This window comes from Lipophrys pholis (assembly GCF_963383615.2).
Source record: "Lipophrys pholis genome assembly, chromosome: 22".
Lineage (NCBI taxonomy): Eukaryota > Metazoa > Chordata > Actinopteri > Blenniiformes > Blenniidae > Lipophrys > Lipophrys pholis.
The window spans coordinates 10659715-10686675 of NC_137644.1; the positions used below are offsets into that span (position 1 = coordinate 10659715).

General features: G+C 45.1%; 2 protein-coding genes across 2 annotated transcripts in view; both read right to left on the minus strand.

Annotated features, from left to right (window-relative positions):
- Window positions 1-14260, minus strand: part of syn3 (synapsin III) — a 91992-nt gene extending 77732 nt beyond the window's left edge. Inside the window, exons 1-2 of the mRNA XM_080491806.1 lie at window positions 14108-14260; window positions 3321-3808 (exon numbers count right to left, since the gene is read on the minus strand). Of these exons, the coding sequence (XP_080347932.1) occupies window positions 3321-3748 (428 nt within the window). The 5' untranslated portion in view covers window positions 3749-3808; window positions 14108-14260. The remainder of the gene's footprint in view (window positions 1-3320; window positions 3809-14107) is intronic.
- A 4857-nt stretch (window positions 14261-19117) lies between these two features.
- On the minus strand, window positions 19118-26060 carry LOC308127242 (protein mono-ADP-ribosyltransferase PARP12). Its single transcript, XM_080492146.1, is given in 13 exon segments — window positions 19118-19695; window positions 19701-19945; window positions 20041-20192; window positions 20502-20629; window positions 20792-20864; window positions 20979-21075; window positions 21247-21367; window positions 22409-22574; window positions 22768-22894; window positions 23077-23127; window positions 23210-23864; window positions 24122-24257; window positions 25731-26060. Coding segments are annotated over 13 exon segments (2682 nt in total). The 5' UTR covers window positions 26009-26060; the 3' UTR covers window positions 19118-19242.
- Window positions 26061-26961: the final 901 nt, after the last annotated feature.

Sequence of the window (26961 nt, forward strand, 5' to 3'; positions counted from 1 at the left end):
CAACCCGTCTGACATCACAGCCAAACTTCAAGAAGAAGCTTGTCGAGAAGCAAAATCCAGCAGATAAACTACACTGGTTCCATCTGCTGCTTTTCTTGGTGTCCAACTTGCAGTGTGGTGAATTTTAAAAAGCGACTGCATTTGAACTCATAATGTGACGCCAACAGTCGAAACAATATGTCATCGTTGAGCGGAATATAGAGTTGGAAATGAGGCTGTCGTCATATTTCGTCTGTAATCCCCAGCTACAACTGAGGAAGACATTTTAACCACTTCTCAATGAAGAAAATTCATCTGGAACTAGATAACATTAGAATCTTGCTGTGCAGGATATCGTAGCCGTTTTAGCTTTTTATTGACTGTGTTCTAGTTCATTTCTATTTTTTTTTCAGTTTTAATTACTTTGTTAGTTTTTTTTTGGCTCTTTTATTTTGTTTTAGTCTTTCAAGTAAATTTTTTTTTAGCATTGGGGCCAGTTTCAGTGTTTTGCGACTCCTCATTAGCAGAGTAAAGTGAATCCATCAGTCACGAGTTCAGCTGCTGCCCGACTGATAATCGATGTTGATTAATGGAAACGCCAAAACAGATTTAGTTTTAAGACTAAACACAGACTTGCATCCAACATTCAGAACATCCCGTTTGTTTTGTAGCGTCTTGAACAAACACTCTCGCGCGCACACACACACACACACGTCGTCCAAGCAGCAGCCAAATATTTACCTCTACAGGTTTTATGTGTGACTGAGTCAGCATTACGTGTTCAGCTGCTGCCTTAGCTGTACCTGAACCCTGAGTCACGATGAGAACACGCAAAGTTAGACTGACAGCTCCTTTTAAATCGACATTTATGAGCCGTTCTTTTTATTCAGTTTCTTTGTTTGCAATGTGACATTTTGTAAATGTAAAAACACTTTGGGTATTGTAAAGCCTATACAAATATTTTTCTCGTATTGGTTTCATTCAGAGGCTTTTAATTATTAGTATTTAGCACATCTAATTGTATATACACATCAAAATATATTAATCATTCATGAGAGGATCATGAATTATTCAAGCATATGCTATATTTCACTTTATACACACTTGCAGTATTAATCCACTCATATCATAATATAAAGTAAATACATAGATATACCATTTTTATTCATAAGCAGCAAGAAGGCCAAGACAGATGAGGAGCAGATCTGCACACAGATGAAATATCGCGCCTCTTTAAATGCCAAAGCTACAAAGTGTGGCGCAGCGGAGGGAATCCACAGCCGATCAGAGATCTCCATCTGCTGGAGCAAAGCTCTCACTTCTCTCACACAGAAACAGTCAAACATCCAGAGACTTGATTGTGAGCAGGGACTCACTGAGGCTGCAGTGACACCCTGTGGAGAACCGCTTAGAGAAGAGAAGGGGAATGGAAAACATTTTTTTTTTTTTTTAAGTTTTAAAATCTCAGTCTGCTCTCTACATTTTCATTACGCTGTAGGTGAATATTAAAAACACAATAAAGCCCCTCTGCAGTGAAGATTTATATTTTTAATGCATGTTAATAATTTCTATATATCGCATACATTGTTAGTCTCAAATTAACTTTTGTGCCGTCTAATAAAATGTAAAAATGCTAAAAGTGATTAAATAGAACGACTTCAAAAATGTTAAAGGAAAAAAATAGCAGAAATACATGAAATTGCCAAAAACATAATAGAATATAAAAAAAAAATCTTTTGAACGCAACGCTGAAAGTGTGCACAAGCAAACACAAAGAAAGACTAATTGAAATAGCTATAAATGTACTAAAAGTCTAAATTGTACCTTTGGAACCTCTTGAGGGGACTTTAACCGTTAAAACGGGAATAACAAATGTTCATAAACGTGTTTTGTAGCTCCAGAAGTTTAGTATTTGATGTAAAGTGAGAGAAACGGCTCTTTAGGTCCTTGAGGCTGCAGACACCCCGATGTAAATAAGTAAAACCTCCTTCAGTCCCGTCGAGAGCGAGCACGTTCCCTCTGAGTGAGCCCAGACCCCTCGGAGGAGTCATGATCCCGCGACGACTTATTTCAGAAACACCGGGGTGTGAAGAAGAACGAGTCCTTTCGGGATTTCAGCCTGCCGGATTACAGAGAACTGAGCAATCTTGGCTCTTTTGACTCAGCTGTCAGCGTCATTTTGAGACGGCGGCCTCCGCCTGTAATGATTGCCTCCAATTCTGTAGATAAATTCAAAAGGGCTTCTAAAGGCTAATAACAGCCTCGGCGAGGTCGATCTACCAGCAAATGTCAGGCAACAGAAATAACAATTCATGAAATGGAAGAGCGGTTTATCGATCCGGGAGACAAACATGATAAACTGGCTGCAGCGCGTCCCGACTGCAGCGGCACTGGAAATCAATCGCTCCGCGGTGAGCGGAGGCTAATATCAGCCCCTCGCATTCGTGCGCGTGCAGCTGCCGCCAGACGAACCCACGTCCTCTCATTAGAGCTCGTTTACTTTTCACTCATCCCCACAGCAAAAAGGGACTTTCCTCCCGTTGGCATGACGATGGTGTCGATTCTGGCTCGGGAGGCTGCGAAACCCGCGAAAGTCAAGGACATTCAAACTCTACAGGATGATGTCTCAGTCTTTTCAGAAGTGATAAAACAAGTGTGAAACTGGAGCTAAATTTGATGCCCCTCATGCTGGGATTATTGAACAATAAGACACAAGTTCCACCAGCCTCCCTCTTTGCCACTCTACATGAATCATCCATTGCATCAGCAGCTTCACGTCTGATCATAACTGAAGGACTGGCTCCAGCGCCTGCGACCCTGAAGATGACTGGACGGTTTCTTGTAATTCTCAGGCTCGTTTTGATCCCCACGCAACTTCTAGATGCAGTTTTCACCCGTTTGTTTATCCGGGAGTTCTCCCAACTTTTGAATGGCGTCGTAATGTTTTACCATTTCAATGAGACGCACTCTGCAAAGCCGTTTTAATTATAATGTGACGACTGCTGCGTGGTTGCCCGACGATGCAATTAATTCTATTTGTGAACCTAAACAACCCAATGTGATTAAAAGACACGAGGTGGCTGTGGCTCAGTTGATGGAGCTCAGGAGGTTGCAGGTTAGACGTCCGTTCATAAGTCAAAGTGTCCTTGAGCAAGACCTGAACCCCAAACTGAGCATAAGTGAACTCCATTGAACGTTTCAACCGTTTTAGAATAGTAGCACATTGACAATTCAGCTTCACCACTGTCTTTCCTGCTGCGTCAGCATTCTGTGTTTCAGCCTTTGTATTCATAGTTTCATAACTTTCACTACTCATACTAGGAGCAACGTCTTCCACTCACCAGTCTGTGTGCTGATCATCAACCACCAGCAGGATCTTGGGCTTGCGGATCAGAGGCTTCGCGGGCTGACTGCTCCCTGCAGAGGCGCCTTCGGCGGCTGTTGCCGCAGCCGACTTGGCGTGTGCAGCGGCGGCGACGTTCTGGGCCATCTGTGCGCTCTTCACCACGCTGGAGAACGAGCTGAGGAAGCTCCCAGGTGCCGAGCCTGCAGCCGAGCCCAGGCCCGAACCGGATCCGGATCCGGATCCCGAACCCTGAGTCTGGCTCTGGATGGGGATGCTGGGCGGCTGTCGCCTCTCTGTGGCCGGGGAGGCTGGAGAGGAAGTGGACGAGCCCGGAGGGGTCGGCCTCTGCAGATCCATCATGTAGCCGTTGGGGAGGTTGGCCACAAAGCTGCTGTCCGACAGGCGCCGGCGGAGATAGTTCATGGCGACGGGCTGGTGGGTCGGTCAGGCCAGAGGAAGTGGGGGGGAAGAACGCCGGAAGTCCTGCAGAGGAAACGGAAAGTCTCATCATCTCACCTCAATGAAAACACTGATAATCGAAACATGAGCACAGCGATATGAACGGCAACGCTCATAGAATGAGAATTGTTCTACAAAGGCGGAGCCGGAGTGAACCAACGCAGACGCAAAAACAAATCTCTTCAGTCTGCTACGGTGGCCTGGAGGTGGAAAACATAAACGCCCCAAAACACCCCGAAATTCACAGACACGATGGAAAAGGTCGTCACTCGGGTCGTCACTGATGGGACGCGCTGCCAATGACACACTCATCGCCGATTGGACCGACAGAAGTCTGTGAAATTTTGTGTTTTCAGGATTTTGTAACATGGGTTTTTTTTCTGGATTTTGCCATTTTCTATTGGGGATTTTTTTTTTTTTATTTGCGTGGGGGTGTTATAGTGGATTTATTGGGAATTTGCAGTGTTTCGTACTTATTTTAAACAAGGGAAAGGTCTTTTCCTCTGCACACCCCCATAAGAACAAGACGAAAAGTCCGGCTGTGACGCCAAGGTCATACTCCGTGAAGAAGCCGTCGAACTCGCAGGCCACACCCCCTCACGGCAGGCACACATCTGTGAAGCAGCGTTTTAAGTTTTCAACGGCACAGCTTATTTCTCGCTTCCAATGTTTTCAGAAATACATTCCGCTGAACTGTTTCATTAATAAAAACAGAACGTTCGCGTCTGAGCCGCCATGATGGTTCGGTTTTAACCGCAGGAGCCGAGTGAAGCGTTCAGGTGCATCACGTAAGCCCGCCCGCCGACATTTTAACGAGCTGCGGGACTATACAGTAGTGAGGTTACAAGCTAAACGCATACGCAGCACACGGATTGGGAGTATGAAGGGGCCTTAATTCATAACTTCATATTCACTGATATGAAAAGATATTTTCCATTTTAATGGAAAATCCTCCAAAAACAGGTCTGGTAAATATCTAAAGCTGAATAACTTCACTTCCGATGGACTAAAAGCAGCTAAAATAAACTCTGACGTTTTGGACGGAAGTCAAAGACCCTCAGTGAGATTGTGGATTATCACGTCTTAAACATCATACAAAACAATCATAATCTCAGAAACTGAATGTGGGTTTTGTGTTTTTCTCCTTTCTGGTAAATTTACTCACGTGAAACATTTCATGTTTTGTTTTTTTTCATCATTTCTAATCAACATTTCTGAACCTCAGCCACTCAAACCACTTTTCATTGTCATGCTCCGTCTGAACTCCAGCTCCTCTTCACCATGGGGCCTTAAAGCGCTGAGTTGCTGCCATGTGATTGGCTGATGATCCATTTGCTTTAACAAGCAACAGGTGAACCTAATAAAGTAGCTGGTGAGTCTCATCTGCCCTCAAACAAACCCAGGGTGCATCCGAACAGTCCCTCCTTTCTCCTTTCCTATCTACTTTTCCTTAACCCCAATAAACCCTGATTTGAGCCACTTTGACACATTTTCAAGTTTTCCTGTCGTTTTAAATGTCATGATTTCTTCTGCGCGTCATGAAATACAAAATATAGGAGGCTGTGTTTGTTCAGAGCTTAATCTAATTCATTCTTCAAGTCCTCTTGCTTGGGGTCAAGAGGATGTTATTTTTAGTCTGGATTATGGTGATTATTCTTGAGAGTTTTAGTTCTGGCAATCATCAGTTATTAGCCTGCTGTATGTCGGCGCAGGATTTTGTGGCGGCGGATTTTAAAAATATGACCTTTTTTTTTTTTTTTTTTAAATCATGTTCAAGGTAAATAAACATTGAACGTCGAGTGAAAAGACAGGGATAGAAAAACACATTTCCGAAGCTGTCAAACACGAGCTGATGCTGAAAAGGGCATTCTGCACTGACTTCTGAATGAATCTGTCGCACCTGATTTGCATAAGATGAAGTTACGCAGGGCGGGGGGTGGGGGGGTGGAAAGCACGACACATTCAGTGACACAGCAGTGGTGATGCAAAGTTGGATGAGATTCAGCTCATTTCTTTGTGCAACAGAAAGCACCCGTTGGGAGAGAGAAAGCAGTTATATAAGACATGAAACCCAGTGTGGCAGAGATGAGACATTCAAACAGATTAGCTATCAGACCGCAGTGAAGTAAACACGCAAGCAGAACAGGAGGGGGGCATAAACCCCGAAACCTGATTAAAACTGGGCTGCTCTCATAGTAAATGGAGCTCGGATGAGATAAAAGTGCATTTCTAACTCGCGTCTCGGCTGAATTTGCGTGCCGCTTTTTGTTAAAGGGGGAGGAGAGTCGAACAGGCCCGCAGCGGGAGGGAGAGGATGCTGGGTAAATGTTTCATCTTGACAGGTTCACGCAGTCGGGCGCTCACGATCCAGAAGTCTTTGTGCGGAGAGAGAATGTTGACGCGTCTGTCTGATCATCTGTAGGCACGAAAGATGTGCCGTTTTATTCCTGTTTGCAGCTGTGGTGTGGTGTCATAGTTCTCCCCACACAAAACCAGGATGCTGCACTTCTCGTGTGAATAACTGAAAAACTTTACGTGAGCAAATCCTGGCCTGAAATAGAGGAGCGAGGACGACCAGGAGCTCCAAAACGACCTCAGTATCAGTATGATCACATACACCTGTTCAGAACCTGCAAGCTTTCCTCACACGTGGCTCCGAAAACTGTTGTCGCGTAAACAGACACCAAAAACTCAAGGAACTCTGGAGGCTGATCTTAGGGAGTCGAAATGCCGAAATGCAACAAAAGTCAACTGAGTTTACAAGAAATCCTCACGTAAACAGGACGTGGAGCACCAACTTGATTTTATTTCCAGCTTCGAATTGGATCATTGAAATCTTCTCCCAACAGATGGTTACTTCATCCATCTTTAACAACTTCCTATTCATCAGTGGAACTCTGTAACATGTAAGATTTAGCTATATCAGCCTTCAATATACCTTCCAAGTTGACTCACTTCTTAATTATTTGTCCTTGCCTGAGATATGTTAACAACATGCAGAATAATATCTGAGTCATCCACTCGTTCTCAGTGTTTTCACCCGAAGGCGTTTCAGCGCGAAAGCTGCTTGTTGTCATGAGGAATAACACAACGCCGGAGATGCAAGATGGCCTCCGGCGGTTCGGCGAAGCACTGCGGCTCCCGCCGCCACCACGGAGCTCCCACTGAGCAGGCCAGCGAGGCTCACGTCAAATTACGGCGATGTTGAGAAACAACAAACACTGACAATTACAATCGCCGGCTCCCTCCCCTTTAAACGTCCTCCATCCATTGGACTGCTGTCTGCGGGAAATCACTATCTTTACACACTTGGCACATTCTCCACTTTCTCAACACCCCATAAGCTGCTTTCTCTCGGCGCTCCAAGCTATTAAATCCTCAAAGGCTTCGCCTCAGTGTGTCCTCTCAGAAACCTCCTGCTGTTCGAGAGCCGACCTGGTGACAAACCATGCAGATTAGAGTTTGTTAAGGAATAAGAGAAGGTTGAGAGGAGCGGTTTGATCCAGACCAGCCGAGTTATTTCGCGTACAATCACAGTCTTTCCTTTAATGCGTTTCATTTTAAAGACGCTGCTGGGGATCTCTATCAAACTTTTCGTTATATAAGGTGATTTTCCAGACTACGCTCCGGATGATTGGCAGCCAATGAGTGGGACCACAAGCAGCGCGCGAAGGAAATATTAGAGAAGTCTTTAGACTCCCACTGCAAACAAGACTTTGGCTCAGCGGTAATCACAGGCTGTATAATGATGGGGAAGAGCTAGATAATGCCACACCGCACTCTTGGACCCCCGCTGACGCAAACAGTCGATTTTTTTTATCTTTTTTTTATATATATATTTAAAAGAAATCTTGTAGTTAATGGAGACGGAGTGTAAAAAGACAGCAGCTCCTTCCCCGTCCCTTCGCTGTTCACATCCTGTGTGTGAATCCGTTAAATCTATCAAATATTCTGGATGGCTGTGCTGTGAATTCACACATCAAAGTCTGATTAACATCCTGACTGAAGGGGTGAAGGACATGCGGTAGTGCTCTGTAATCTTCTTCAGATACACAACACAGGCAACGCACACCGAGTGCTATGGGATCTTTGCATTCGCAAACGTTACACAGGGCAAGAGGTTGAAATTTCTAAGGTTTTTAAGGTTAACTTCTCCTGAAAATCTTAACCTCACCCACTTCAAAGTGAAATCTCTCTATGAATAGCTAAAGAGGCTAAAATAGCGACGACGTGTAAAATGGCTAAAGTGGGAAAATCCTTTCAGCAAGTATGACGTGGGCCACAACAAAGAAAAACTAGAATGTTTAGGTTTAATGGGTATTATGGCACTATTACTCTACAATTTGTCCCCATCATACTTTCCACTTACGTTCCTGCCAAAGGTATTAATTGTGTGTACAAGCATTTTTCTGCGTCATCAGGGAAAATTGCTATCGTAGGTCAAGTTAGTGCTTCAGTTTCCTAACAGAGAGAACTTTTTGACATTTTGACACCTTCATTTGGTTGGGTTTGCTTTCACACTGTCACGCGATCACAACAGCTGTTTGTTTGGGAGCACTATCAAACACTGACCAGAGAGGAAGAAAAGCATGATGAAGTAGAAACCCAGCTTGATTGGTCTGGACCGAAAGTGGAAGTCCCAGTGGGGACTAAAGGGGCTAATTAGCCTGTGGCTAAAGGATAGCCTCAAGCAACCGCAATACATAGTCTTCAAACCAGATATTATCGAGCTCCTTCCTCACTAGTCCTTCCTCACTAGTCCTTCCTCACTACTTCACTGCCCACAAGATATTTTCCAACGTTTTCTTTGTGTATGCTTCTTCAGATTCGACCTGTTAGCTTTGCTGGTTCGCTACCCAGAATGCCCTGTGCGCTACGTCGCCTCTTCTCTCTTAGTCCACTGGATAGTCCCTGGCACTTTCACAGTTTGTGGTCCGGACGTTAGTTCACTTGCAAGTGAACTCAGAGACACGTCTTCAGGTGGACCAAAGACCGGGGGAGCTTTCACACTGCCCAAACCAAGCAGACTATTCCTGAAGCATACTAACGACATTGTTGCTGCCATGTAAACAGACATCGTTTTCAAAATGTTGCCGTGTGAACATGAAGCTTTTCTAGATTTCATCGGTTTGCATTTGAAGCGCGTTAGAATACTTTATATGTCTCAACACTCTGACCCCGTTTAGCATGTGAAACCAGTCCAGTCCAGTTAATCTAAAGCAAAACCTGCCTCCACGCTTCACTATCAAACGCTCCAGCAGTGCTCGGGATGGCGCGATCCTAAAGCAATCTTCTCACATCTCGGCGGAGTAAAGCGAGTCACGCCAGTCCGACGCAGACTTTATTATTCATGACAGTCTGAGTTCAGAGGCCGGTGTTGTAAGCCGTCGGAGCAGAGAGTCGCCGGCTGGACTCGAGTCAGAGCGACGCAGACTCCAGCTGAGGAGAGGTGGGAGCGGCGGGAGGGAGGAGGACGTGGCTCTAACCTGCCCTGAGGCATTCTGGGGGATTATTAATAACCGTGTGGGACTTGAAGAAAGATGGTTGTTGGCGGAGAATTCCCAGGGAATCAAGGCTGTTTGTTGGTTCAAACATGTGGTTCATGCAGATCTCTGCCCTGACTCCTGCGACTTCTCCTTCGATTTACTACCACAAGATTTCAGCAGGAAGCAAGAAAAATATATAAAAAAAAATTGGGAAATCTAAAGGGCAGACGGCCTGTTTCAGTTTGTCTGATCTTTTTTAATTTCCACGAATCTCCTCCACAGCACTCCTGCCTCCAGGCTCCTGTAATAAAATCTGTCTTGTTATTGTCCAGAGCTTTTACATCTTCACATCGAAATCTGTTGTTTTGGCTAAAAATAGAAGCTGCTTCTCTTTCCAGACTTGTGTAATTATGAAGTAACATTTATCTTAACAAATGGCAGAATTAAGACGAAAATAAAACAGAAACCGTCTGTGGCTGGTGCTGTGTATATTTATCTATAGGCTTTCTGTGTCCAAGCATGTTTCTGCCAATCTGTCCATTAAATTCTACAATTGTGACTTTTTCTGATTTTAATAGGGTTTCTAAGGTGGAATTATGTTCTTATTTTGTTGTCGTTTTGATCGAAGTAGAAGTAACTTACATTGCACAAAAACTGCAAAAAAAATGTCTAAAAAGGAAAAATAAAACATTCTAGTTTTGCAACGCTAATGTTGCAATATGATATGATATATATATGATATCTATATGATCTGAGCTGTAAAGGGTGATGAAACGGCTAATTGCGACAAAGCATACGTTTTTTTTATGCTGTATTCTTTCCTATTAGCACTAAAACAAAGAAAAAAAGGACAAACTGTCATTATTTGTAAGTTATTATTCTATCTTTCCCAGGTTTGGCCGAGACCACATAAGTTTGGGCTTCGAACCAGAACGATTTTTTTCACTCTTAACATTTAGAATCTGCTCGCAGACGCCACCGCACGCACACAGTCCTAAATATATTTGTACTTTGCAGTCGAAAGGCTTCAGACCGCAACAACAAAACAGTGTTCCCGCAGTCCCACGCCTCATTTTACTCTGAGTCCTACACGCGGGGCGGCAGCGCCGTGAAGCAACACTCGGCTCCCACATTTTCAGGGCACGGCGATGTTAACATTGTGACTCACCGCTGCGTGCCGAGCACTCTCCCACCGTCTTACTATCGCTGCCAGGAGTGCACTAAGAGGGTAAACATGGTGCGGGGAAGCTTCCTCCGACCAAAGCGACATTAAAGCTCCAGCAAAAACGCTCGGTTTGAGTCTCACAACTGCTACTTATGATGCGGAATATTAAACGGGTCGGTGCAGAAGACCGTCTGAGAGTTTTTCTTGTGTCGTACCATGTGGCTGAGGATGTGAAGGAATAGTTTTGGTCAAATCTAAAATCATACAAACGTGCTAAGAAATGCAGCCATTTTTAAGCTGTGAGTTATAATTCCAAACCAGCTGAAACTGCTTTGCAGACATAACAGCCAGTGGTAGTGAGAAAGTCGCCCCCGAAGTGAGAGCGTCGGCCAACGCAGAGCCGGACAGGCAGGCTGGCTTTTTTTTTAATACCGAGTCTGTCTCCAGCAGTAGAAGCGGCGGCCCGGTGCGACGCAGAGTCACAGACGAGTCACCGCACGGCCACTTCACTGCAGACAATAAGTCACCGAGGCTCCAATCACAGCTTTACCTCCAGCAGCCATTTATTAACCAGGCTGCTCGGATTTCCTTAACATTGCGTCTCTGACGTCATCAACATCAAGCTTATAGAGGCGATCCGGCAGGAGGAGAAGGTGACATGACCTCTGGAGGAAATAACTGCAGCATAAGATGCGTTTATGACGATTTTCTGCCTAAAAAAGTCCTGACGATTTTTGGCAAACCTCTCAGGCACTGCGACATTAGCATCAAACTTCCGTCATCACCCGTGGCTTTGCAGTTAGTGCGCATGCACCATGTTTCTGAAAATTATATGCAAGTGTAATCGCAAGAATCGGGCATGAGTCACTCCAAAAAACACAAGGGAACCTCACGGTAAAAAAAAATTAAAAAATCTAAATTTGATTTAGGCAGCAAATCCGATCCAGACTTGCAGTGTAAAAGCAGCTTCAGAAGCTTTTACTTTGAAAGTAGAAGCTATATTATACCTCTGTGACAAACACACATGAAACACAAGTTTTGCTGAGAAATTAACCTCCAATTTATTTTGTGTTTTGATAAAAAAAAACGTGTTATTTCCACTCTTTCTCTGAGTTTAATACAGAATTTCTATTCATCCTTCTGTTTGATCTGCTTCGCTTCGCTTCCCCTGCTCTCTTAACGAACGGCAGGCGGACCGTGACCCTACTCACAACACGCCATCCTCTCCTTTCAAATTCTCAGTTATGACTCGCCGGCTGTCGATGAATCATTTCCATCTTATTGATTCACTCAGCGAAGAGCGGCCCCTCACTGTACTACACATTTGCTTCTACACGGCGGTCACAAACAGGGCCGAGTGGAAACCCGGCTCGTTAAGGACCAAATTTAAAAAGGTCAGTGGCACTTTGACATTCATGGTGGAGCCAGAAATCAAGGATCATTAGCGGCTGCAGCAAAGTCTTTCATGCTGCGGAGCGTCTGTCGGGTGGAGAGAAGATAACTGGTTGTGGACGGAGCGTCTGTGCCCCTGATTACACCGTTAATATTTCATTGAGTTTGTACGCGAGAAGAGTAACAATGGCTTGTGTGGTTTAATCTGGTTTGATTGATGATTGACAGGACTGGATGTTGCAGGTGGCCGCACACTCACCACCAGGTTTAAACTCACAGCGACGTTCTCATTCTGTGTCGACCCGCGATGCAGCGGGTCAAGTAATGAAGTGACAATACGGGAAAACGACCAAAAAGTTGATACTTTGGATTATTCGGACAAAACGAACGCGAAGTTAGTTTTTAACCGAGTTTAGCGCAGGGGTCTGTAACATTTTCCATCAAAGGAGCTTTTTGTCACTTTCCACCAAATAAAATTCGTACAGAGAATAAAATTCGTATGTTTAACCATAAAAGATCACAGAGCTTATGAAGTTATCGTATGTAGTTTTAACCAAATGTACCTTATTATTATCATTAATAATAATAAAAATAAAGATTATAATATAATGTTTTTTAACCTTTTTAGCCAATTTAAGCTTAAAGCTTGGTAGTTTTAGCCATTTTGATGTTTGGTCTTTTATTTTTTTTTCTAGTCTTGTAAGTACATTTTTGCCATTTTAACTGTTTGACTTCTTTTTGCTCCATTCTTGACATTTTAGCTACTTTTTTTTTCTCTTTTCAACCAATCCTCTTCAAAAAAGCCACAAGATTCTCAGTGGCCATCAACTGGTACCCGTGTCGAATCAAAATTGGAGAAAAAAATTGAAATGTGAATGAAAACATTCTATCTAAAAAACAATGGTGTTTTCTAGCGTTAGGTCCCATTTACTTAAAATTTCAATAAAAACATTTTTGCACTTTTGTGTCAGAAAATTTCACGTTTACACAGCAATGTTTGGAAAACATTGTCCGTTCCCGCGGAAACAGCAGAAACACTGAAAATGACGGAGTTGGCATGTTAAAATAGCCGACATGTCAAAGGTCATAGATTACTGTATGTAAATTTCCCCCTCTAATGGTTTTGCAACAGTAATACTGTACGTGTCTCCATATGAGGCCACAGGAGTGAAGAAAGTCTGTCTCACTTTCTCCACCTTTTTAGCAAATGTGTGCTCATGCAGGCCAATCAGAGATGTTCCTTTCATGACATCATGCAGGGAAATAACCACTCCCTCTGGGAGTGGATTCCTTCCTAAGGCTGGACTTCGGGAAATACAGTTTGAATACAATGGTGTTGGACCTCTGAAAACTAAGTGAAATTGTTGAAAAACTGTATGATACGCGACTTTTAAAACAGCCAACTGATGAAAAGTACTGCCAATTTGTGAAGTGTGAAAGTCTTTTGCTTGGACAAAAGGGACCCAGAAATATCTGTGCACGGCCCTGAAGCAAAGCCCTGTGGGAACAAGAACAATATTTCTATAACCACTCATTATAATATTTAAAATATGTATATCCCAACTAAACAACTTGTTATACCAAAAAAAAAAAAAACACTGAAAATGACTTACTACACTAGATACGGTCTTTTTCTGATGCACCAACTGAGAAAATGAGATGTTTATTATAGGAAGTGGATAATATTGTAGAGTGTCGATAAATAATCATTGTGGCCATTTGACTGATTAAGAGTTAGTTGGGGGACACACACACACACACACACACACACACACACACACACACACACACACACACACACACACTAGACGGCATTGTGTCTCACCACGCGACTAAAGTGACTTTATGATGGAGGGGTGTTGAAATGGCTCTGGATCCTCCTGCTCCTCCTGCAGGAGCGGAGGAGAGAGGCTGCAGACACGGAGGAGGGAATCCCTCCTGTATATGTAACACACACACACACACACACACACACACACACACACACACACACACACACACACACACACACACAGTGACACAGCGAAACAACGCGCGCACCGCACTCCGCCGCATCTTCTCCATCTCCCCATCCTTCCCCTCTTCCTCCTCCTCCTCCTCCTCCTCCTCAGGGGTGATAATAAGCAGGAGGAGCTCCATCGTGCAGCAGCTGCTGCCTCCACACACACTCACGCTCTCACACACACAGAAAAGGCTGCTGAAGGAATAAATGCGCACAATTTAAAATGGAAAAAAAAAAAACCCAACAAAAAACGCGCAGAATAAAAAAGCGCACTTTACCTGAGCGGCTGTCACAGATGTGTGTGTGAGGAGGATGAGCGGTCTTCCTCTTTCCTCTTCTCCTTATTGATGCTGCTGCTCCCTCTCTTCTTCTTCTTCCTCCTCAGCCTCCCAGCCAAGCCCCCCTCCTCTCTCTCTCTCTCTCTCTCTCTCTCTCTCTCTCTCCCTCTCTCTCGCTCTCTCTCTCTCACACAATGCATGCTGGGAACGTGAGGGGTGTGTTGTCTTCATCACTGCAGTCACCTCCCCGCTCTCATTGGCTGATCCTGTAATTAAGCAGCTTCCAGCCAATAAAAGAAAAACAGGAGCGCACGTGAAATTAACCCTTGAGGGGGGGGAAGAGTCTCAACTGGTGGCTCGTGACCCAGAAGTGGGCCCTACAGTGGCGGGGAAAGGCCGCTGATAACAATATATGATTGCACAATTTCTTCATTTATTTTAGACAGATATGTGATAAAAGTCAAATAATAAGATTTTCCAGTGAAATGTTTTCTTTAAATTTACATTTTCTCTGATTCATTTTATTTTTTTTAAATTATTTGTCATAATGTGTGAAGTTTGTCTCCTGCATCCTTCTCATGAAGTTTATTCTTCATGTCATACTCTGATGCTTTTGTGTCGCTACAGGCGTGCGAGAAGTGTTTTCAATTATATTGACCTTTTCACTTTTCTTTTTCCTCTCAAACGTCAAGTGTATATATAAACGCTATAAAATGGCACGCCCCCCCAAACCCACCTTTTTTTTTCCACCATGTTGCTCAACAGTAAAAAACATTTTAATAAAAAAAAAAACATCTTTTCTGAAGGCACATCTATGAATCTCCTCTCTTTTGTGTATTTCACTTGGGCCTTTAACAGTGTCAGTGACGGCAGCTCTTGACATAAGCGGCTCTCCGCGGGTTCCCCCCCTTCCACCCACAGGCTCCATCTCGCCACAGCTGTTGCATCAAAAAAATAGAGACAAAGAACAGAGTGTGTGTCCTCCCCCAGCTGGACACGGGGAGGGTTGCCGCCTCAGACGACTCACATCAGGTGAAAGTGGATGAAAATTGAACGCGCCGCGCGCCTTCTACTCATTGACCCATAAAGAGAAATCCTCAGCTGCGGCGCCAGTGGATCTGACTGCGAATAATCTGTGAATGTGTCGGGGGTTTGGATCCGCAGCCGGTTAAATGTGCTCACGAGTGAGTTCCTATGAAGTCAGCGGTTTGGGTGCAAACCTGGATGGTTGCCCATTCATGTCGCAGTGTGAGCGGCTGCAGCAGCGACCAGGACCGGGGCTTCTTCTGCGTCCGCACGTCGACCCGCAACACGAAAGAAAACAACACGGTGTCATTTCTTTTTCATTTTTGTTTTTTAATTTCTGTGTACAATCTGGAGCTGCTGTGATGACTGGATTTCCCCAAGCGAGGTAAACAAAGACTAATCTGACCTCAGGATCACCCTACAATTAAATCCATCGAGTGTCTTAAACCACAAAATACACAACAAGTGAAACCGCATCATTTTTTGCATTCGCGTTTTAGAAATGTTTTGCCTTTAGACGGCAACGTCTGAAAACAGCTGGAAATGCTGAAAACATTGTCATTTTCATGTAGTATGGGTGCGAGCATTTGGAAGGACGTTGTCAAAAAGTTGGGGTGTCAATAGCTCCGAGTACCGACGCTAAAAACTCTACGAAATGTTTCGCCTTTTCGCCAAAAAACGGAGCGTAAACGAGAGCCTTACTTTCACCCGAGTTCATTTTTAGGAACGCCATCAACTGTCAGAAACCACCCAATAAAATACAAATGGCCGCCCAGTTCAAAAACAAGAGATTTGTGGAATCCTCCATGCTGTATCGTCGAGACCCCAGATCGAATTATTGAAAGACGCCCCAGAAAACAACAAAAAAAACTGGTTCATTACGATGTGCGTTCACACTATCAAAGTCCTCGTTTCACCTGGAAAAGCACAAGGCGTAACGTGGCGCCGACACTCGCAGCAGCAGACAAATGACACCGACTCGGCATCAGATCACAACCAGACGATTCCCAGGGTGAGGATGGATTCGGCTGTCACTCCCACGGCATCCGTTTATCCGCCACCCGCGCTTCATTATGCGCCCGCCACCCATTAAGACGGAGCGGTCCGATGGGAGCTGCAGCTGTGCCCCGCAGGATGCAACAGCCCACCCAGTGACGGTAAGTATCCACTGACATTAACCAGCCACTTCCTGTCTGGCGCGGCTGCCGTTTCCCGGTAGGTCGGTCTGCCTGCAGCATCCGGGCCGCTGCGTATCGGGAAATCAAGTTTTCACTGCGTCGCACGCGCTCATGAATTAAATATGAACCCCCCACCCCCTTTGTTTGTGTGCACCCCTCCTCCGAGATGTTTGTGCTTCTGCTGAGTCACGGCGGTTTCAGCTCCGACGACAAAAGCCCAGCGGGAGGTTATGCTGAGTTTGGAGTCAGGTGCAGTTGGTGTCAGTCAGATCTGACCTCTGACCTCTGGCGGTTTTTAAAGGGGTCATGTTATGCCGAATTCACTTTCTAATGGTTTTCCCAACAGTAAAAATGCGTCTCCATACTTGGATTGACGCCCTCGAAGTGAAGAAACAATACTGGGACAAGATTTTCTGACGGAACCAAAGGCGAAACCAAACGATGGACGGCAGAGCAGGTACGTGACATTATGACAGTTTCAACACTGTAACCAACACTGCTGATTTCTGAAAAAAACAAACAAGAAAAAACCCTTACATTGTTCTTAAGTTGCATTAAACTCCCCCGTGATCAAAATAGTCCATCAGAAAATACTGTCTGTCCTCACGTACTGTTTTATGCCGTTTCCATCGTTTTCAAAATGTTGCTGCGTAAACGCAAAACGATGCAACTTCACCTGAAACGTTGGCGTGTAACCGGAGCCTTAATAAAAAAATAAATAAAAAAAGTCACTTTGTTACGAATCTTGATTTTGTCAAGCTGGAGCTCACAACTGAGAACAGCTGATCTTTCGATACCAGTTTCACGTGACACCAGCTGCAGTCAGAGCCAGGTAGAAACATTATGTTATAAACTGGATTTTTAAATGTTGGTAAAGGTCAATGATTCTCGAAGCAGACGGAATGAGATCAACTGTGTTTAGTCACATGTTGGAAGGGACTACCCGGCTGGTTCGTCTCATTTGATGGTGCCAAGCTCAGGTATTTCAACTCTTTGGCGTGTCACCCGCAGGGTTCTCCTATAAATAGATCATCGGGCTCAGGGCAATGACTCATTCATACTCTGTTGTGTTTTGACATCACATGGTGGTGAGTCACCATTAATCATGCTATAAATCTGGATTTTGGAGGAACAATGTTAGAAATGTTTGGTACAAAACATTCGGATCTCCAGAGCTCAGTAACTAAACATCGATGCAGCTCGACCAATCGGCGGCTTGTCTCTTCCAAATGTTTTCACCATTACTATTGGGCTGCAAGCGTTAAGCCGTTGCTATACTGGATGAATAAATCTGCTGCTGACCCCAGCTATTCAGGGAAGAATAGCTCAGTGACACCAACGTCTCAATTTAAACAACCTATAAACAGAACCCGGTCATAATCCATACAATTTAAATCACTTTAAATTAAAATAAAAAAGTCTTTAATCTCACTGAGATGTGGCTTTCTTCTCTAATAACAAACCAACAATCTGTTCAAATCTTCATTTATGTGACGGATGAAACATTTAACAACAGGCTAAAGTGTGGATTATGATCCTTAAATGATAGAGGATAAAGTTTGCTTCTTTTTGTCATAAAATGGGAAGAACGGAACGCTGATGGACCAGACCACCAATATAAACAAAACTTGGGTTGAACACAGACAGTTTATTTCTGTAAATCATTTACATTGAACAGATTTTTTTTTTTTAAGAAAATTACAAAGAATAGGGCAAAGTCGGGGGCTAAACTACAACGCAGTGAAATCCCATTGTCAAGCGGATGACAGGCAGGAAACGCAGCAGGAGTCAGTGTGTGTGTGTGTGTGTGCGCTCACTGTGGGGGAGCGAGGATGGGCGCTAATGTCTTCCATAGCAGGAAGCACAAGCAGCCATATTGATCATTTTTCACGCCGCGCCTCATTTCACCAAGAGGCCCGGCCAGCCTGCTGCTGGCAGCCGCTTCCATTCGCTTATGAGACGAACACAGAGCGAAACAAACCGCGTCATCATGTGAATTGGAAAAAGGGAAAGCATCACGGTACCTTCAGCATTGAGTGAAATTATAAAGATAGGCATATATGGCTTCGTCACGAGGCGTATTTCCGATCGCCACGCGGAGTTTTGTCGCCATCTGGTGGTTTGTAGAGGATTAAAAGTAACAGTTTATCCCCTTAATGGTATGTCCTTTTTTAACCGCATATCGAACGCCTCGGAATCTCTCAACATCCACGTGTTTTAATGCTAAACGTCGGAGAGCGTATGTCACTCCATTGAAATGTGAAGTCAGGCTATCATAAAAACCCACAATTCACCTCGATTTTCCAAACAAAAGGCATCCGGTGGTCGCACACGCTTGATGCTCGTTTTTGTTTAACGTTTCCAGAAGGGGGGACCTCCTGGATCCCAACATGAAGTCGCTCATGTCCGTACTAAGACTTGTACTCGGACACATTTCTTCATGCAGTGTTACGTGTCCCCAGTTTGACCCACTAACTGTGGGTCAAACATAAAATGATCCCGAGCGAGATACTGAGAATCGCCCCGTAGTACGTCTGCAGAAGCAGATTCTAGACATTAAAAAAAGGCTGATGCAGTGTGTTTATAAAACGATACCTGAAACGAGTCCCTTTAAATATTCACCCATGTTGGCTTTTACACCCTTTATATTCAAAAACAAATGAATAGAACTTAAGGCCAGTTAAATCCTTCTCAGTGACAGCATTTCAGCAAAAATCTTTGATTTTAGGAAATTGAATGAGACTTTAGGTCAACGCCTGAGGAAGGAGGTTAAGCTTGAGGACTCGGGAAAGGGGAAACGACGTCTTGAATGGAGACGTGTATAAAAATCTAAGCGCATAAAAGCATATTATCTGTGTTCTGTTAAGATCAATCACCCCTTTTTAGTTTGCAAGAGCTCCCCTCAAGGTTTTAACCCGCGCCGTCGTTTGGTTATTTGCCATTTGTCAAGCGATCACGCAGGAATCCTTGGACTTTGCTTGACCTGCGCTTGGCGAGCGGGGCAGTGTGCATCTTGCGGCTGGGCTCGGAGTTGTGGAGGGTTGGTACGCAGCGGAGGAGGAAGAAGAAGAAGAAGAAGAAGAAGCATAAGAAGAAGGGGACACGGCGAAGTGGTAAGACGACGGGACGCGCTGAGGCGAAGGAGAGACTGCGCTGAGGCGGTATGAGGGCGAGCTGCGTTGCACTGATGCTGCTCTCGGCTGTGCGAAATTCAAGTCCACGACTGACCCGTGTGCCGCGGCCGGTCTCGGTGTGATGGTAGATCTCGGTGTGATGGTAGATCTCGGTGTGATGGTAGATCTCGGTGTGATGGTAGATCTCGGTGTGATGGTAGATCTCGGTGCCGGTACCGAAGCAAGTAAATCGTCCTGCGGCTGTGACTTCTTGTATTGCAGCAGGTACTCTGGGTAGATCTGGTGCTTCTCAAACACGACAAATATCGACGGATTGACGACGTTGTCGACGCAGCTGTCGTAGAAGCTGATGTCGCCGCCATCTTTGGAAGGAGGCCGCACGTCGCTGGAAGACCCTTGGGTGTAGTCGCCCACCAGGACTCGCGAGACGAACATGCTCCTGGAGTCGGCGCCATCGGTGTAGCTGTGCGAGTATTTGGCATCCCGGGCAAAGTAGCTCCCTGCGTTTGGGAACAGTGTAAGATGAGCTCCGCTGCGTTTCCACGGAGACGCGAAACTTTTCCGACAAGCAAGACGATGCATTTGTCACGCTCACCTTTGCCGTACGCCGTTCCGTGAGTTCCACAGATTCTCCAGTCGAAGTTGTTGAGGCAGATGGCGGACACGTGTTTGGAGTCGGTGCCGTGAAAGAGCTTCTTTTCCGCCACGTAGCGCCCGCCGTTCTTCAACTTCATCTGATTCTTCTGCCTTCCATTCACACGAGCCAATCAAGAGGACACGGGTCAAACTTTAGAGGCCAGTTTGAGAAAACTGATTATTTCTGGTATTAAGGTGAGAATAAGCAACAAATGAACAGTTTAATCGGCCGGAGACATGTCGGCTTTTGCCTGTCTTTTCATATCAATTGGAACATAATTTGTTTGAATGGGGTTTCGCTTCTTTTTGTTTTCCTTTAACTCTCCTCCAGTTCACACTTCCAGAAACGAAGCGGGCCAACGGGGGCGAGCACAATTCACATGGCGGCGAAGCCGACGAATGCAGGGAGCTCATACGTACAGCTGAAAGGCTTCCCAGAGGGCTTTGTTCTGAATCCGCTCGATTTTGACGACGAAACCCGGCAAGGTTCGACAGAAGAGGGCTTTGACCTCCTTGAATTCCTCGGAGGTCGTCTGCAGCTGGACTCTCTGGAACATGCAGAATCGTCAACATTATCATAGGATTAACGCGTTGGATTAGGAATTCACCGATACCGAGACTAAGTATCGGGCATGGGCGCCGATACTGCTCGGCATCTTCGGAAAAACACGACTCATTGTTTGTTTGACCGAACGGGGTCTTTTCTATACCGTGAATCCGGTCTCGGGGAGCTGCGTCTTGTCCCACTGGTCTGGGACCGCCGCAGAACTCAATGGAGGCCTTCTGTAGAGAGACACAGTCGAGACGTAACTTACTTTTAACTGTGATGGATACTTGAGACGTTTAAAGTTCAGCGTAACCTTGTCGACTTCAATTAAGGAGCAGAAACGTCCGTACCTGGCTTTCTTTGTTCTGACTTCCTCGGCGGAGACGAACCGAGGCCGCCGGCGGACAACCTTCGGGGTGCCGTAGCGCTTGTTTGTTTGCACCATACCTGAGGGGAAAAGTCAGCTCATTAAAAAAAAAAGCAATCATATTTACTCTCCGCCACAGGGACAAACTTTAAAGTTTAAATGTAAGTTTAGATTAAATCGGACTGTTTGTCACCCCCCCCAAACGAAAATGCGTTTGACACAGGAGCGAAGTCGGCGGCGTTTTGGTTTACCCTGGAAGCTGAGCGAGTACGACTGCGATCCAGCAGTGAACTCCACCACGTCTTGGTCGTTGTCCAGAAACTTCTGCTCCAGCGTTGCACTGTCCGTGTCTGCGTGTCTCTGTCCTGTGGTCTGCAGCACATTGGGGGGAAAAAAGAAAAGAAAAAAAAAAAGAGTCTGCTTCAAACCTCAACACTGGAATCGATTTAGCAATGTTGAGCTGATCGGCTGTACCGGTTTAGTTTTTAGTTCTTTTAAGGCTCATTTACACGACGTTTTCAAATGAAAACGGGAAATATTTAGTTGCATTTCGGGGGGGGTTCGTTGACATGGCGACGGTAATCCAAGTCAGTGAAAACGTAACAGACGTGTGTACTAGTATGTACTATTTCGTGTCGCGTAAATGTGAGGGGAAAAGAAGAACTGTGGAGGAGGGTTCAAATCTGAGCCTTCAAACTTTTTTTTTTTTTTTTTTAAATTAAAGCGTCCAGCACAAGCATGACTAAGTAGCTAATCTGTCCTCGGAGCTGAACGAGCTATGTGTGTGTGTGTGTGTGTGTGTGTGTGTGTGTGTGTGTGTGTGTGTGTGTGTGTGTGTGTGTGTGTGTGTGTGTGTGTGTATATGCAGCCATGAAAGATCAGATTAAACCTGTAATGATGAGCTGTATACTAAGCAGATTACGCAAGAGACAGGCAAGAAATGGTCAAAAGAGAAAATAGGGGCGTTATGTAAACACGTGTATTTACAGTTCAGGGGAGGTTTCAAGTCGACCGTGAGTGGGCAGAATGAGAAGTAACTTTTCAAACTAAAGTTCCACATGGCCCTTATCTAAGCCAGTCAGAGTGCACATCTCACGACTCGCTAACCCCTCCCTGCATGATCCTATTAAAAGTATCTGTACTTTGGATCCATGTTTGTGACGTGGCGCTGCTGAGAGCGGTTGAGCTCCCTGATTGGCTGCAACGGCAGAGCTCTGTTTTGTGGCGGCAGTGATCTTCAAAACATTCGGAGGCTGTGCTATTCAAGAGTCTTGGTGCCGTTTATTCCCACCACGTCGTCAAGTGAAAACACAAACCTTTTCGTGGGTCGGTTGACTTTGTTCTCAAATCTCGCCAAGATCCCCCCCCCCACCACCTTTAGCATGCAGCAGCAGCTTGGCTGCGATCACTCACGTCTGAAGCGTACAGGTTCCACTTTCCGAACTCGTCCTGCCAGTACCAAAGCCACTCGGTGGTGTGGATGAAGGTGGGTGCGGTCAAAGAGTTGACGGTGGAGAGTCGTCGCACTTTCTTGTCTCCGCAGGTCATCGTGTCGAAGTGCACGGGGGGGCTGCTGCTACTACGGAAGACGAAGGAGGCGGGGGACGCTGTCTCATCACACAAGTCGGCTGAGGTGAACTTTACATGTTCAAACTGTCTGTACCGTCAGAAGTTATGACTTTTAGTCGAGTTGAGGGAATAGTCGCTACACCTTTTTTTTTTTTCTCCAATTGGAGGAGACTCTTGCAGCATATTACTGGTGGAGTTGGTACCTGTACGAGTTCTTGGGGTCGCAGTAGTCCTTCTCAATGGTCTCATTGTCGGGTAACGGTGTCCACGTGTCGCCCTCGTTGGCCTCCCATCTGTACGGCATCTTGTCGTGAGCTTTAAAGCATCGATCTGTGAAAGGCGGAAAACTTCTGATTAGTGTTTGACGAAGTGTCATGAGACTGTCTGAAAATGCAACTTTTTGATAACGGCGCACCCACTGGTGGCACAGCAGCATCAAAAACGATGCGTTTTCAGGTGAAACGTTGTCGTGTAAACGGGGCCTGACTCGGGAACGATCGTAGAACACTCACCTTCATGTTTACAGTGGCTTTTAATAAAGTACATGCAGATCTCCGTTTTGTCTGAAAGAAACAAGGAAAAAGGCCAAATTAGATTTTTGTTGTGGATCAAAAACAGTTTTAAAACGCTTCAGTGGAAACGGACCTCTGACAGCTCTCTGTCTCGGCCCTCTGTTTGCTCTGTCGCCACCGGCTGCACCGTCGCCACCGTCGCCACCGGCTGCACCGCCATCTTGGCGGAAGTTGCCTCTGTTGCCGCCTCGTCCCCTGGCGCCTGCTGAAGTATGGTACAGACGACGCGCCTCACCGCTCTCGCTTCTCGTGTCGCTGTTGTCGACGGCGTAGCCTCGTTGCCACTGAAAGTCGCTTGATCCGTCGCTCAGATCTGAGAGGTCGGTGCTGGCGAGGATGTCACTGAGGGACGTGGCTCGGCTCAGAGGGAAGCCGCCTCTGCCTCCTCTGCCGCCCCTGCCGCCTCTGCCGCCTCTGTTGCCACCTCTGCCTCTGCCTCTCTCTCCATCCACAGACTTTTTGATTTTTTGGCCTACTCTGCCGGCGAGCTTGTCCGCAGACCACAACGCGGCTTTATTTGCGTACGTGGCCTTCAAGGAGCGAAACAGGACGTCAGGCACGCCTCGCTCACGCAGGAGTTTCAGCGGCTGCGGCTCGGTGAAGGCATGGACTTTGGGGCAATTGCACTCCCCGCTGAAGCAATTCTCACAGATATGCAGCCTCCTGCAATCGTCGCCATCCTGACACCGTCCGAACTGACCGGAACCGTTGTTGTAATCATGACATACCTGGCAGAGCGAGTACAGCACAGGAGGAGAAGATGGTTATGATCTGGATTCAGAAAAAAATCGGATATTTCATGCAGAGCTTGTGTACCCCTTTTTTTCATGTCCCAGGACATCATATCACATCATCACATTATTGCCAATAGACAGGTTCTAGATGCTCCACTTCCTGTCTCTGTGACTTCTTCTCTGGAAGAAATCCAGGCGCTTACATCCTAACCGCTACCACGGCATACAGAGCCGCGGCGTGTCGGACTCACCTGAGGCAGCAGCGTGTGGTCGCTCTGCAGCAGCAGCGTGCACAGCTCCACTCTGCTCAGACCCTGCAGCCCATTGGCTTTCAGCATCTTCTGGTTGTGGTCAGAGTCCAGGTCATGGGAGAAGTTGCATGGTCTCCTGCTAACAAACAACACGCACAGGTTGGATACATAAATGTGTTTTTTTTTTTTTTTTAATAAAATAACAAGAAAGGAAATAAAATACAGTCCTGCAAAATGTCTCTAATGTTTGAGTAAAGGCTTAGAAAAGCTCTGGTATAACACTACAGTAGCATCCGACATGGATAAACATCATCCTGCACCAGGTTGCAGCACTTATAGGAAACATTTGATCATTTTAGGACTTTGTGCAAAAACTGAACAGTGTCAACAAATAATCTGGCCGAGTCAGGGTCACCACTCCTCTTATCACATCCCATCCCAGTTAGCCAGTGGACCTTTAGAAATTCCTGAAATTGTCACGCCTCCAATATTTTCTCCAGGAGGCACTTCAACATGAACACTTTATTGCGTTGCCGCACTGCTCCAGGGACAAAATCCAGTGTTAAACAAAATCTGTCGGAAAAATGTTGAGAAATTCAACTTTGAAAAGTTTAGTTCATCACACGCCGTCTATTTGCCGTATTTGCTCGATAAAGCGGCCAAGTGGCTTCGGGTGGTTGCTAATGAACTCGGCACTCGGCGAAGCATGATATGGACTTTTGTTGTGACTGAGATTTCAAGGGCTCGGTATGTTTCCTTAAATGTCAGCGTGGCCTCATGCGATGGATCGAGACTGAACCCAAAGGCTTCCTTATATGCAACAAAGCAGGCATGAAAAAGATTTTCTGGTAACTTTCTTTGGAGCAAATCCAGGTTTTATAAATGACAAATAGATACAGACAATAGATAAGTCAAACTTAAGAAAAGCTGTATCTTTTTTCTTTTCATTTCTTCAGAGAAGAGGCATTACCTGGAACAATATTTTATTCCAGAGTTGTTTGTATGCAGTTTGTGGTGTCATAAAGTTTATTACAGGAACAATAAAGCATGTTGAATTATATAGTATTTTGGGTAAACTTCAACTGCCATATTTTTCTGTAAATCAAAATATGGTCACGCTTGTGTTTAAACACTTCCTTTTAGACACTAAGCAGCAATGTCTATATGTGTTAATCTTGATATATTTACCGAGGTTTTTACTTTGTTTTAGACTCAAGCAACTTTTGATTCTACAGAGCACTAAAATAAACTAACCATTTACACAATTGATATGCATTTAGTTCAGTTTTAACACAAAATTAATGAACTACGAATAGAAAACGTGAGTACATTGTCTTAATCTTGTTCACATTACCACCGCGCTAGTCAAATTTCCGTCTTTCCCAATACTCCCTGAAGACAGCACAGGACAGAGGCCTTTAAATCGGATTCATCTCAAGAAAACCAAGTTCAGTTTGAACCACATTCATAAACAAACTACATATTAGTTCGGTGTCATGAGCTTCAAACTCCTAATGTATTTTTAAGTTGTTGTTTTTTTAACATGGCCAAAACTATGACTTTGCCGTGGTGCGTTCAAGGCCACCGACTTGGCTGACTTGGTATTTACCTCTGCCGGCTGTACGGACAGGACTCGCTGAGGAGGAAGCCCTTACACATGTGAAGCCCCCGGCAGCCCCCCGGGCAGTCCTTTGTCCTGCACAGAAACTGCTTGCACCTCGCCACCACCCTCTCCTCCTGGTTCACGGTGCACTGGACGAGCTTGTCCCCGTTCGCGAGCAGCTCGGGCAGCCTGGCGGGGTCTCCGGGACACAGGTTGTACATCAGGTCAGCATAGCCCACCGCCCCCTGATTAGCGCAGATTATCTTCAAGATGTCGGACTCCATCGTCCCGCCGAGCTCTTTTGCTGCGTGTCCTTCCTTCCACCTGTGGCTCGACCAAGACGTCCGCCCTAGGTTCCGATTCAGAGAAAAGGGAAACTGACGCGATGATTTAATGACGATTGGAAACCGAAACTTAGTGTTTCTTGGACGGAGGACGCTGCGATTCTTTAAATGGCCGCCAGGGGGCGTGCGAGGGCCGTAAGAGTTCATGCAGGCGCTCCTAAGAGAGAAGGAAAGAAAAAAGGTCCTTGTTTGTTATGATTGTAAACAATAAACGATTAACTCAAACAATGAAAAAAAAACTATAAATAGAATAAATCATTAGATTAAAAAAAATCTAAAAGAATTGATAAAAAAAATCATACACAAAAATCAAATAATCAAAATGAATAGTATATTTTAACTTGTTTATTGTTATCTTTGAATATTTATATAATTGGATCTTTGTTTCTTCATTTGATTAAACTTGCTAACTGTTGCCCTATGAACTATAATAATGATAAAAATGACAGTCCTTTTGTTTCTGCTTCTTCATTATTATTATTATTATTATTATTATTATTATATAGAAAAAAAGTGCAATTGTACCAGTAGTTTTTTTCATCTGTTGCTCTGAATACAACAACAATAATAATAATAATAATAATAACTTTGGGCCGTGCGGTGGAGCAGTGGCTTGTGCTCTCACCTCACAGTGAGGAAGTCCGGGTTCAAATACCAGCCAGGCTTTTCTGTGTGAAGTTGGCATGTTCTCCTCATGTGTGCGTGGGTTCCGTCCAGTTACTCTGGTTTCCTCCCACAGTCCAAAAACCTGCACGTGAGGTTAGTTTCGACCCTAAATTGTCCCAAGGTGTGAATGTGAGTCTGGTTGTCTGTCTCTGTGTGTTTGTCCTGTGATGGACTGATGACCTTTCCAGGGTGTATCCTGTACTCGCTCAGAGTTTGCTGGGATTGGT